Source organism: Tachysurus vachellii, chromosome 1, assembly GCF_030014155.1.
Source record: "Tachysurus vachellii isolate PV-2020 chromosome 1, HZAU_Pvac_v1, whole genome shotgun sequence".
NCBI classification, from domain to species: Eukaryota; Metazoa; Chordata; class Actinopteri; order Siluriformes; family Bagridae; genus Tachysurus; species Tachysurus vachellii.
In genome coordinates, this window is record NC_083460.1 from 27,954,013 (window position 1) to 27,965,053 (window position 11,041).

General features: G+C 36.6%; 1 protein-coding gene across 3 annotated transcripts in view; it reads left to right on the top strand.

Moving 5' to 3' along the window:
- anos1b (anosmin 1b) overlaps positions 1-10,222 on the top strand; it is a 35,820-nt gene extending 25,598 nt beyond the window's left edge. Inside the window, exons 8-14 of one of the 3 annotated variants that reach the window (XM_060881249.1) lie at positions 1,160-1,298; positions 2,582-2,725; positions 3,629-3,723; positions 4,774-4,942; positions 6,195-6,421; positions 7,117-7,258; positions 9,360-10,222. In XM_060881249.1, coding sequence (XP_060737232.1) covers positions 1,160-1,298; positions 2,582-2,725; positions 3,629-3,723; positions 4,774-4,942; positions 6,195-6,421; positions 7,117-7,257 — 915 coding nt within the window. In that variant the 3' untranslated portion in view covers position 7,258; positions 9,360-10,222. Of the gene's footprint in view, positions 1-1,159; positions 1,299-2,577; positions 2,726-3,628; positions 3,724-4,773; positions 4,943-6,194; positions 6,422-7,116; positions 7,259-9,359 lie in introns of all 3 variants that reach the window. The other 2 variants (XM_060881258.1, XM_060881241.1) reach the window with 2 other exon arrangements.
- The last annotated feature ends 819 nt before the right edge of the window (positions 10,223-11,041 follow it).

Consider the following 11,041-nt stretch of genomic DNA (forward strand, 5'->3'; position numbering starts at 1 on the left):
TAGCTTGGTTTTTTTGTACTGCATGTAAAAGGAAGCATTGAAAACAGAGTGAACAGGTTTAAACCAGACTCCCGATGAAGATTTATGACATTACAGTGAAAAGGAATGAAAAATCATGGTACCAGGTAGAAATGAGTATGCACTATACTATGGCTATACTAGCATAAAAGGGCTATTTCTACCAACATTGAGATCGTCTTGCGCAGGTTAGGTTTTAAGCAGAACTCGGTTTCCCATTGGGTCATGAGTTAAAATAGAGTTCAGAATCGGAAAGTCAAAACATACGAGCCTGTGGTGACAGGGGAGGGATTCACACAAGTTTCACTGGGCTCGTTTATCAGCACACTTGTGAAACACATGTTTTGGCTATCTGGAGAAGCCTGGACATATTAAAGCTCATTATTCACCATTAATGTCACAAATCCTGGATCCCAGTTGTCTCAACTGGAAAATCAATGGCTCTCCTACTGGCTAGGCTGTTTGGTCTACAGCCTTATGTACAGAATGCCTGTTCAAACTTCAGTTTAGATATTGTGTCAATCATGGTATGACAGAATGAACGCAGTGGTCAAAAATGTTTCTGGTCAAAACTACTGGAGTCAAAGCTGTGATATAATGATCTTGGTACACACTTAACCTTCAATAAATATATAGATAATACATATAATACTACTATCGACAACATTACTACTGATAGTAGTAGTGTAATAAAGGTATTAGTGCTTCTACTACAATTTCTACTGGCACTACTATTAACTACTATTTCTGCTCATACTAGTAGGGCTGTAACTCCTTATATTACTACTACTGCAAGTATTGCTGTTCCTACTATTACAACTACTGTTACTAGCAGTATTGCTGCTACTATTATTATTACCACTAGCACCATCACTATGACCACTACTGTTACTACCATTAGTATTATTAAAGCTTCTATTTCCACTGACACCACTACCATTACTACTACTACCACTACTATTACTATTACTAGTACTTCTAATAACAATGTTTCAATGTGATACAGTAAATACTATAATATGTATTTAACAGTAATGTTAAATGTCAAACTATAACAAATGTAATAATAATAATAATTATTATTATTATTATTATTATTATTATTACCTGTCTGGACCTGTGACTTTTCCATGTTCCATAGACTCTGGCAGAGATGGAGCTCGGAGGACTCCAGCCAGACACCCATTACATAGTGAACATTCAGGCAGTTTCTTTCTGGGGACAGAAGCGCTTGAAGAGCGGCCGTGCACAGTTTTCCTTCAAAACAGCTGCTTCCACTGGTAAGGGCTAGATCTGAGCAAGGTTCATTTGTTTCCTTTTCTGCTTGCTCTAATATAATTTAGCTCATGAGCTTTGGAGAGCTCATGTAGTTTAATGAATTATTTTACAGGACTTAGCCCATGCCTTCAGCTTGAAGCCAAAAACATAAATTAAACAGGATGGCTGTCAGATCTGAACATTTGTACTTTTTGTTCTCATCTCTCCATAGCTATTAATCAGCTTTGTCACTGGCGATCATGCAATGTCAGGACCATAAAAACACAGGAGACCTTTATTGTAGGATGCCTCTCATGTCCGAGCAGTATCTCCTTACAGGAGTTTACTTTTTGGCACCTAAAACATGCTCATTTTTCCTCAGATGAAAGGAGTTAACCTGTCATACAAGTAGCAGTTTCCTGGCATATATCAGCACTCTGGATCAGTTCTTATCTGTGTTCAGTTGAATTGTGGGTCACTAAAGGGAGTTTTAGAAGAGATGCCCTGACTGAAACACCCCACCAGGGCTTTAGTTAACATAGTTCTATACCTCACTACTAAAAAAAATGGGCTTTGAATCGCAAAGAGGAGTTTCTCCTCACATGTTGTTGTTTTCTGTTTTTAATTATGCTTCATAAATCATGCACTAATTCCACACAGGCAGCAAAGAAGCATGAAAATTTAATTTAGTGAGTCCACGTTGTTCTTTGGCTTTGTTCATCCTGGCAGGTTATATAATGTCAAATTATATTCAGAATTGCTGTATATATATATATATATATATATATATATATATATATATATATATATATATATATATATATATATATATACACAGCAATTCTATATATATACAGCAATTATATATATATATCCTTGACTATTATTGCTCCCTTATGCACATTTTAATTATTATCTTTGTTTTTCCTCCATTTCCATCAGCTTTCCAGAGTCCCACAGGATATCTTTAAAACTTTGCTTGGATTATAAAGTAGATTTGTTTAAATCAATGTCGACTAGCTATTAAATGACCAAGAATTAATGAGGTGAGGCTTATGCAGCTGAAAGATATGGAACTGAATGCATATAATGTGTATTAGCATCTCTTTATGAATGTGTCATATTCACCATGTATTGAATAATTATTTACATCTTTTTTTCCTATTCGTTAGACTTTACATCATTTTTAAAAAGTTCCTACTCCTACACAGAATTCGATCAGGCAACCAATCATAAAAGGCCCCAATAGGGTCATGTGTAAAATGAATTCCACTTGGTTAATGTGAATCTCGTGTTCTCACGGCAGGCTTCTCACCAGTCACAGGGGACTTTTCCAATGAGCTACCCATCTCCCGTTCATCACCCAGAGTCCTCCGACTTGATGCTGCAGCTCCCCACTACCACAACAACCAGTTGCAGGTCAAGGTGTTTTGGAAGAGTCGACTCTCAGGCAAGTAGATCCAAAAACAAAAGCTTTGTCTTACACTTGCTGTGTGTAGCTGTGTAAATACAATATATTGTCTTGTATGTTGTGCTGTGGTCCTGCAGGGATGTTACAGTATGAAATTCCACTTTACATCAGGTCAATAACATGAGACTTGATGCGAGACACATTGATGGAGAATGCATAAATCAGGAGCTCATGAGGAGCTTCCATCATTCAAGGACCATATTAAATTGAAATTGAAATTGCCTACGTTGTCCTCAAACCAATTATACAGATCATAACTGTGCTGGACAGCCGTTTCAATTTCACAGATGATCTGTTCGTGTCCTTGAATCAGTCGGAGCCAAAGAAAAGCAAAGTAGTGACTAATGTTTTATTGAAGAGCATTACAAAGACACAAGCTTTATGGTGAATTGTATCCATCCTGCATAAACAGACACTCATCAGGGTGTCCTCTCTGTATCTCCTCCAACACATTACTTTAAGTTTGCATAGTAAGCATGTTCAGAAATGACTCATTAGGTGACGCAATGTTCTTCAAAGTTGTGTGTGTGTGTGGGGGGGGTTCCTGCTGAAACCACAGAGAATCATAAAGAGGGCTGCTGATTTACCACTATCTCTTGGAAGGAGGTGAATAGACATATGAAGACAGATTTAATAATATCAACATGGCTGTGAAATGAAAAGCAGATGGGGGACACAGCTCTCTGGGCCTCTGACAACCTGATGCACTGTGGGAGATGAGTTTGATGAAAGATGTAATGCTGCTTGGACATGGAACAGGAAGAGGACAGGAGGCGGCATGTCCCTTAAAATATGTCCATGCAGCTCTTTGGCCACGACCTTTGAAAGTTTACCCAGGGCACAAATCTAATACGCTACATAATCTTATGTTTCTCTGTGTAGAAAACCATAGGGGTTCCACTTCATACCTTTTAAGCTGGCTTCCAGAGGTATGTGCTAATAACGTGACCAAGAGAGAGAGAACGGCTACTGTACAGGTATGTTCACTATTTTCTCTGCTTGGCTGTCAACACATAAGTATGTAGGAGTGATTAGAAATGTTTTTAGCAAGAAAATCTTGTTTCACGTGGTCTCCTGGCTCAGATATAAATGGAGAAAGTCACTGCATTTCATTAGTCTGGAAATACTTTTTATATATAACTCAGCAAGGTCATATAATAATCTGGTGGATATGAGACACCCTGGATGACCCGCAGCCAGCTCGAATTTGGACCTGCCAGCCAACAAGGGTGCAGGAGAAACTGTATATTGTTTAATAAACATAGGAATGCGCTAGTCACAGGCTGTTTGCTTTTCCAGCAGCAGGATAGGGTGGTCTTTGCCCAGCCACTTTTAGCTACAATGCACCACACCTGCCTCCAACCTCATTGTGATCTGCTTGAACAACTTTAAGGTGTTTGATTTTAGCAGGAAGGAAAGGTTTTACAATTACAAATAATCTGGAACGGGCATCAGACATGCATGTTTGGACGGTGTAAAGGAATGCTTGGTAACAGAATATCAGTAGTGGTCACGATATTCAAACTTTACTCAATGTTATTGTGTTACCTATCAGTGGCTAGCGCTAGAGATATGAGGTCATTATCAATACCTGCATATTGTCTATAAATATCAGCTCACAAAACAGTGGCTTACTTACTAGAGTTCCTATGTTTTCATAAAGCCCTTGTTCAAGCCTAGATGTATGGCATTTAATGCTATAGCAGCCAAGAGTGTTATGTTTCCAGACGTAATCAGTCATGGGCTGGTAGCGACAGTAATGAAAATGTGTGAAAACCACAACCATTTTTTATATGACACAAATACAGTGTGGATAAAGGAATGGGTATCAAATCTCCCATCAGAAAAGCTGGGTATAATTCATTCTCAGCAACTCAGTAATTATACATTGCATCAGTTTCTTTCCCACACTTTATTCTTGTTTTTTGGTGGTATCCTCAAGGATATTTTCATGATCAATTTTCTCCATCGAGTATTGCTATCTCTGGGTAAATTTGTTGTTACATCACGTTTCACTTTTCCTTCAGGGCACACATTTTGTCATCACAGGCCTTCTCTTTGCCTGTAAGTACAAAGTAACAGTGACACCCCTCTCAGAGCAAGGAGAGAAGGCCAGGGCCGTGACCTCAGTCACTACCCCACAGTGCTCAATGTTGAAAGGTCATGGGAAGAAACTACTGTCCTGTGGCCAAGATGGTAAGGCAAAGTTTGTGCACTATAGCATTTCTAGCACTGTAGATGTTTGATCACAAATGAAAATTAATATGTTAATATTAAATTAATTAAATTAATATATAACCCAATTACAATAGGGGCTATGTAAAATGCATAACAATCAACCATCCATGCGCAGGAGCGAAAAGAGCAAAATGAACTGTGCTGTCTAGGTGGGAGAGAAGGACTGTTGTATGTGGAAGATGGTGCTTCACTGCTTTCATTCGAGTGTGTTATGCTATTATATCTGTGACACAGCATGAGCAACATTTATTTAAACATGTATTAAAAAAACGTTTGCCACTCACTTCATGTCCACTGTGTAACATGGAGAGTTAGGTAGTGGGTAGGAATTGTCAAGACTGGGGAGAAAATGGATGAAAATACAGCATGCACAAGCTTTATTGCTCTGTAATTTACATATAATTTGGTGTAGATGTTTACTTTAAATTGCGTCTTTCTCAGAGTGCTAAAAATGCATTTGTGCCATTTATAGTTTTGATGTTTTTACATTTTTTGTTATTTTAGATGAATTATACACAAGCACTCAGCAGAGGTTTCAGACAGAATGTCATCCTTTTTCATTTGTACTTTTAATGGACTAGCTTTATATGAAATCACCCAACAAAATGAAACCTACAATATTCTCCTAGCCCTATCTATACTGGGGAAATACATATTATAAACCACATATAATAAATTGGCATTCTTTACTGGCTAGTAAACCTTTTAATCACAAATTGTCAAAGGCCTTTCAGGGTTAAACAAGTTTAAAACACAACCACACTAAAGGTCTTGACATGAATGATATGAGAGAAGACGACTCGCCAAAGCCGTTATATTGTTTTATTCAACTTTCCAACATTGGATAAATACAATCAAATAAAGTTATTTGGGTTGCTTAATGCTTTTCCAAAGGCTTTGTGTTATCTATTCACCATCAAACCCACACAAAGGTAAAACATAACTACAAAATAACTTCAAGCATTCATGAAATTTAGAAACGCATGTTATCCCCAACCACAGAACTGACATTAGACTTCCATTCAAAGTTTTAACTAAGCAGGTTGTCAAAATTATTCTTAATGGTAACAGATATATGATACACATTCAGTGTATATCAAAAAGTAGCATGTTTAAGTTGCTGAATTTAGAGAAATGTTTTGTATAGGTATTTGTGGTCATGTGGCACTGATGATGATGATGATGATGATGATGATGGTTTTTGTCCTAGAGCGCCATCTACAGGCAAAGAAAGCACTGCAGCGGCCCGAGAAGTTGTTAGCAGAGTTTCAGACAGTAAACGGCTCCCTGGAAGGTCTGTTCAGCTGGAAGGTATCTGAGACCACACCCGGCCAGACTCCCATCACAGGATTTCAGTTCTCTTGGGTCAAAATCTCCAGCAGATGTGCGAACAATTCTCCAGACACACTCATCTCTCAAACACTAAATCTTGCGCCTGTAAGTTTGAAGACTTTTATAAGACACAATGTGTAAGATTTTTATAAATATTGTCATAGAGGATGTTCATCCATTCCATTTACAGCTGTTCCAGCTCATAAGAAACATGTATGGAATAGAATGTAACCATATTGCATGATTGATGATGTTTATATTCATGATGAATCAGATTTCTCTTTTCCTGGTAAATACGCGTATATCATAAGTTTGGTAGCCGGTTAGTCATTTTGAATTCTACATTAAAAACATACAGGGTACAACATACAAGAAACATCAGCCATACTCCCTGATATTGTCCCACAAAACACTGAAGAAATTGGATCAGTGGAGCTGTAAATACAATCCCTTTTATGGCAAGCGATAGATTTTCAGTGATAGATGTTAAAGCAGCTCTATACAGAACTCCAGGCTCCAGATTTACAGCCATTGTTCCAGTTCACCACAAAAGCATTCAGTTTACTTTATCCTCTCAAGATTTCTTCCTTGTCATTAAATGGAATTTTTCCTTGCCTGAAACATTTCTGGATTTGAGATGTAGATCTGGAATCTAGATCAAATCTAGATCAAGTGTGAATCCTAGGTGCAGGTGGGTCTAGGACTGCACCTTTTTTTTTTACATTGAGATGATCATGCCACTGATTATTTAGCATGTAGAACATTCACAATACATTTCTAACATGTAATGTCACTTTCAGGATCAGCACTCAGTCAGGGTGGAGCAGCTCCAGCCAAAGTGTGTGTACAAGGTGCAGGTGCAGGCTCTGTCTGAAGCAGGCAGCGGGTCCTCAGTGGCCAAAACGATAAACACTCCACAGCTTAACGGCACACCGCTATGAGGTACAGCACACACTGAAAACCAGCAATCCTTACTGCAAAAGAGTCACAAGATCAGTTAAGCCTGAGAATGAGAATTGTGCATATGCAATGTTTTTTTTTTTTTTTTTTTTTTGTAAAAATGCACAGAAACTGTCGAAAGCACTTAACATCTGCAAGCACTGAGACTGAGACATGCCCAGTTCATTTCTTATCACTTGCTGTAGTCAAACACTTAAAAATAAAATGATAAAGATGTTGTGGCTATTTCTAGTTTTTTGATCAATCATTTTATTAAGAATGATCAAATTTTGTTTTTGTTGTTTTATTGTTATTCACTGTTACTGCTACACAAATCTAGCATCCGTTCAACGTGCTGTTTTTTTGTGTAATGCAGAATTATCCCAAATCCCAAAATGAATTTGAGCATTAAAATATTTTAGCCAATTGAGAGCAGTGTGGATTTTAGTGTGAGAAGTATCTCCTTCATGCGCACATGTACAAACACTTTGTCTACACTAACAAACCCATATTAAAGACATGGACTTGCTAATGAGCTGATAAGTGGAGTCATGTGTCATGGGAGTTAGAAAAAACACTAACATGTGCTGTTGTATCCCACAGCTATTTCCCCTTCTCACTAACACTTACATTGAAGAAGTAAAAAAGCCTCGCCTCAGTGTTCGCTGAAGTGAAGATGCTAGTTTAATGAATAGTGAAACCATAATCACTTCTGAGCAGAGCAGAAGTCTGAAACTTACCCAATATCAACTCCAGACGAAGGAAAAGCAATTCGTAGCTGCCAGAGTTCCACTAGATTTCTTTACAATAGCAAATGATGCGGGTTTGATCAACACCAAAGCAGTTCTGTTAGACAAACTGTAGAAACTGTGTGTGTGTGTGTAGATGGAGGTAAGGATAAATCAGTGGAACCAGCTGGAAAACAAACCCTGGAATTGAACGTTTCTCAGAACAGACTGCAAAGCATGTGAATGTCATTAACTTGATTATGATGAATAAATAACCCAACTTCAAAGCCCAAGCTAAGTTGAAAGCAACGTATGTTACTGAAGCTCACCTTTCATAATCAGCACAGGACTGACCTCTGAGGTTGGGGGTTTGATTCCTGCCTCTTTCCTTTGTGCATCTCTTCATGATTTGGGATTCCTCCAAGAACTCTGGTTTTCTCCGCAAGCCAAACATGTGTTGTAGGCTGATTATCTGTGCCCTGTTATGGGTGGGCACTCTGTCCAGAGTCCCCTGTGATAGACTCAAGGGTTGCTTGCATTCCGGTGTAGGATAAGTGTAGAAAATGGATGGATAGATTGATTGTTTATTTTATTATTATTATTATTATTATTATTATTATTATTATTATTTAGTTAGATATTTAACAATTTATGTAGTACTTGATAAAACTCAAGCTTGCTTTAAAATGTAAGCAAGCACTCTGTCTCTTGATATTCTCTTGATTCCATACATTCAATCAAGACATTTATTTAATTAAACAGTACATTCAACAGCATGCCTATTACAGTAGGTTATTCCTGAGAAAATGTCACTTACCTTATGGCAAATGCAGTAAATAGATAAACAATATTAAATTCACACTATTTGTGTGTTTTCCTAATAAGAGAGGACCAAGTATACCAAATAAAAGTAGCATGCACCTTTAACAATATCACCCTTCTGAGTCGGTCCTTAGAACTAGATGAAAACATGATGCAGTACTTCAGAGCAGCAGATATGTGACTCGGTTTGAGAGAAGGAGGATTTGAGTTCTAGGGCAAAAATGACTTCTAGGGCAGAGAGCAGCGTGAGCATGACAGTACGACTAGCTGACAGCAGTACTTCAGACACACCAGTGAAAACTTACCCAGAGAGCTAAAGTTTAATTAACTGTTTCATTTTAGCACACTATTTGTTACATACATGCTGCTGCATGGATCCAGCAAACACCATCTCATTATTACATTTCACTTACTCTAATGTTAGAATGTTGTTTTTTATGGAACTCTTACAGGCAAAGCCAAAGACATCACAGTATCATATCGTAATGAATTGTACTGTATTATATCTTTACTAGTTTTCTAGAATTGCTCATTTTTGGTTTTTAATTTTCCAGGCTATACAGTTCTGGAGTATCATCCCAAACTTCTGATCTCTCCGTTCCCTTCAGAAAAGTGTTTCCTCCACCAGTATGCTTGGAACTGTACTGGTACATTGCATGATGATGGCATTTCACTTAAACTATGAATCAGTAACAGTACAAAATGTTTAGTAAGTTAAATGTTGAGAGAGATTTGAAGCCTATATTATTTAAGTGTACTTTATTATGTAAAAATGTGTAGCACTGATGTATGTAGTGAGTAGTGAGAGCTGTGTACTGCTTTTTATTTGGGTTATCCTGTTAGTTCACATAATACAGTAATTTTTTTCTAATATTTAATACTAATACCTTTCTGTTTCTGATTCCTAAACATTTTTGTGCTGTGTGAGTATAGTTCTAAATTATTTTTCAATATTTTTAACATCCACTTACAGTTTACTGTAATCTAAAAGTATTTATTGTGGTGTTTTAAAGAAAAAATATGAAAAGTGTCCATGATCTTGACCTCTGTGCTGATATCATAGCTATAAATCCCTGTCATTATGTGTGTTACATACCAGGTATCAAATTGTCTTAAAAAAAGCACATATGTTGAAGGCTTTGCTTGTAAACACACCTATCAGGTTTTTGGATATTATAAATATTAATACTGCCTTCACCAGTGCCAAAAAACATCACCGGTGCCACTAAGAAACAGTGATGTACAGCATCTGGAATGGCAGAAAGACGTGAACATTTGCAGAAATTTTGCAAATGCCATTTGTAATAAAAGCATTTTATTCATTTTGTTCAGACATTGTTTCCATTGTACAAAAAATGTATACTTTCTGTAAATATTGCACTTGTGTTGTTAAAAATAAAATTAAATTCATGCCTTAGTCTAGTTCATTTTTTTAACATAATTTACAAATGTGAAGATTAAAAACTGTGTATTTGTAAGCAGTAAAATAGCACAGCTTAACTGATGGGCCAATGGTCCCTTTAATGCAAAGGTTTCTGTTCGAATGAGTGATTTGTACCTGCTACAAATTGCTCCTGGCTTATGAAACAAAACTGTGCTTTACAATGGAGCATACAGGGATTGACTCAGTGTTTGAGTCATTATTATGCTTCACTAAATATTCAGCATATCTATGTGGATTTGCATTTAAATTTAATTTGGATTTAAACTTTAGATTATTAGATAGATTAGTAAATACGAACCGAACCATAAAATCAATGGAAAACCTTAGGGAGAAATATCTGCATTGTCAACATGGTGTGTGTGTGTATATATATATATATATATATATATATATATATATATATATAATATAATATAATATAAAACAGTATAGTATACAGTATGTATATATAAAATAGTGTATAGAATATATACAGGTCCTGGTCATATAATTAGAATATCATCAAAAAGTTTATTTATTTCACTAATTCCATTCAAAAAGTGAAACTTCTATATTATATTCATTCATTACACACAGACTGATATATTTCAAATGTTTATTTCTTTTAATTTTGATGATTATAACTGACAACTAAGGAAAATCCCAAATTCAGTATCTCAGAAAATTAGAACAGTACTTAAGACCAATACAAAGAAAGGATTTTTAGAAATCTGGGCCAACTGAAAAGTATGAACATGAAAAGTATGAGCATGTACAGCACTCAATACTTAGTTGGGGCTCCTTTTGCCTGAA